Source organism: Neopelma chrysocephalum, unplaced genomic scaffold (genome assembly GCF_003984885.1).
Source record: "Neopelma chrysocephalum unplaced genomic scaffold, ASM398488v2 Primary Assembly neopelma1_190149, whole genome shotgun sequence".
NCBI lineage: Eukaryota > Metazoa > Chordata > Aves > Passeriformes > Pipridae > Neopelma > Neopelma chrysocephalum.
In genome coordinates this window covers 1-1887 of record NW_020939574.1, presented here as the reverse complement: position 1 = coordinate 1887, position 1887 = coordinate 1, and the positions used below count along the sequence as shown (strand labels likewise).

The 1887-nt window shown below is 60.9% G+C and overlaps 1 protein-coding gene across 1 annotated transcript; it reads right to left on the bottom strand.

Moving 5' to 3' along the window:
* Window positions 1–170: 170 nt before the first annotated feature.
* Window positions 171–775, bottom strand: LOC113963078 (ataxin-7-like protein 3; the record flags this gene model as incomplete). The annotated part of the gene is made up of 3 exons (XM_027673867.1): window positions 509–775; window positions 309–331; window positions 171–224 (listed from the first exon to the last, which is right to left on the bottom strand). Coding segments are annotated over exons 1-3 (282 nt in total), but the record flags the coding sequence as incomplete, so codon positions are not given.
* Between the last annotated feature and the right edge of the window lie 1112 nt (window positions 776–1887).

Sequence of the window (1887 nt, the reverse complement as noted above, 5' to 3'; positions counted from 1 at the left end):
AAATATTCCACCCTCATTTACATCCCCCCCCACCCAAATGCCCCCCCAAAACTCTGCTCCCACCCCAAGCCCCACCCTCCACGATGCTCCGCCCCCACAGATGCCCCACCCCAGGCAGTGTAAGCCCCTCCCCAATGCATAAGCCCCACCCCCAGCAGTGTAAGCCCCACCCCCTCACCATTTTTGTGTTTCAGGGACTTGGACCTGCGGGGCGAGTTGGGGTTCTGCAATGAGAGGGGGATTGGGAGGCGGGGGGCATGTCCCCCCCATGGTCCCCACACACCCCACAGCACCCCCTGCCCCCTCACCTTATCTGATTTCCTCTTCTTTGCTATGGGGAGAGACAGAGAAGGGACAGATTTGACCTTTTCTGGTGGATTTGCAAGCCCAGGGCCTCCTCTTCCCCATGGATGAAACCCTCCCACACACCCACCCTGGACTTGGGGTCAAGGGCCACAGGGCAGGCAGGACACACCCCCCACCCCTGAGGGGACCAGGGACCCCCCACCTTTCTTCTCGGAGCCGTAGGACCAGTCGTTGTCGTTGATGTCATCATTGTCCTCCTGGTCACTCTCCGACTTGTTCAGGTTGTTGCTGCTTGCGATCCTGTGTGGGGAGGGGAGGGGGGTCATGGCCAGATCTGTCCCACGTCCTCCATGGAACCCCAGGATCTGTCCTGTACCCTCCCACCTCCCCAGCACCCCAGGATTCATTGTGCACCCTCATACGCTCTCCAGGATCCATCCCCTGCCTCCCCCAGCACCCCGGGATCTGTCCTGCACCTCATATCCTCCCCAGCACCCATCCTGCATCCTCCCCAGGACCCATCTTGCACCTCCCATCCTCTCTGGCACCCACATCCTCCCCAGCACCCCAGGATCTATCCCACATTCTCCCTAGGACCCGTCCTGCACCCTTCCATCCTCGGGCACACCAGGATTCACCCTGTACCCTCCCGTCCTCCCCAGCACCTCAGGATCTATCCTACATCCTCATTGGCACCCCAGGATCTGTCCTGTGCCCTCCCATCCACCCTGGCCCCCAGGACCCACCCTGCACCGTCCCTGGCTCCCCAGGATCCATCCCACACTTCCCATCCTCCCCAGCATCCCAGGATCCAGAGAGGAACCCCCACCAAGAGCAGGGGGGGGACAGAGGACCCAGGATTTCCAGTTTGTTTTCCCAGGATGGAGTGAAGCCGTGGGTGAGAACAAGAGCAGCTGGAGGTGGGACACCAGGGTTGTTGGGCAAGAACAGACACCCCCACAATGAAAAGCAAGGAGAGGGGAGACCTTGATGCTGAATTCCCATCTCCAGGCTCATCAGTGCCCAAATCTACTGCACCCCCACAGAAAAGAAACCTACCCCCAACACCCCTTGTGCCTCAGTTTCCCCACAGAGAACACCTCCAGCCCCCCCACCACCCTCATTCCCCCTCATGCCTCAGTTTCCCTATGGATAAGACACCTGGTCCCACACCCCCACCCCCCTCATGCCTGTTTCCCCACAGAGAACATCTCCAGCCTCCCCACCACACTCAGCCCCCCTCATCCTTCAGTGTCCTCATGGAAAAGAGATTCAGCCACCCACCCTCAGCCCCCCTCATGCCTCAGTTTCTCCACTGAGAAGACACAGCCCACCTCGTGCCTCAGTTTCCCCAGCCAGAAGACACCCAGCCCCCCACCCTCAGCCCCCCTCATCCCTCAGTGTCCCCATGGAGAAGAAACCCAGCCCCCCACCCTCAGCACCCCTCGTGCCTCTGTTTCCCCTCTGAGAACACCCCCAGCACGCCCCCCCACACACCTGAGTTTCCTTTGGATAAGACACCCGGCCCCACACTCCCAAGCCCCTCGAGGCTCCGTTTTCCCTCTGAGCACACCCCCAGCC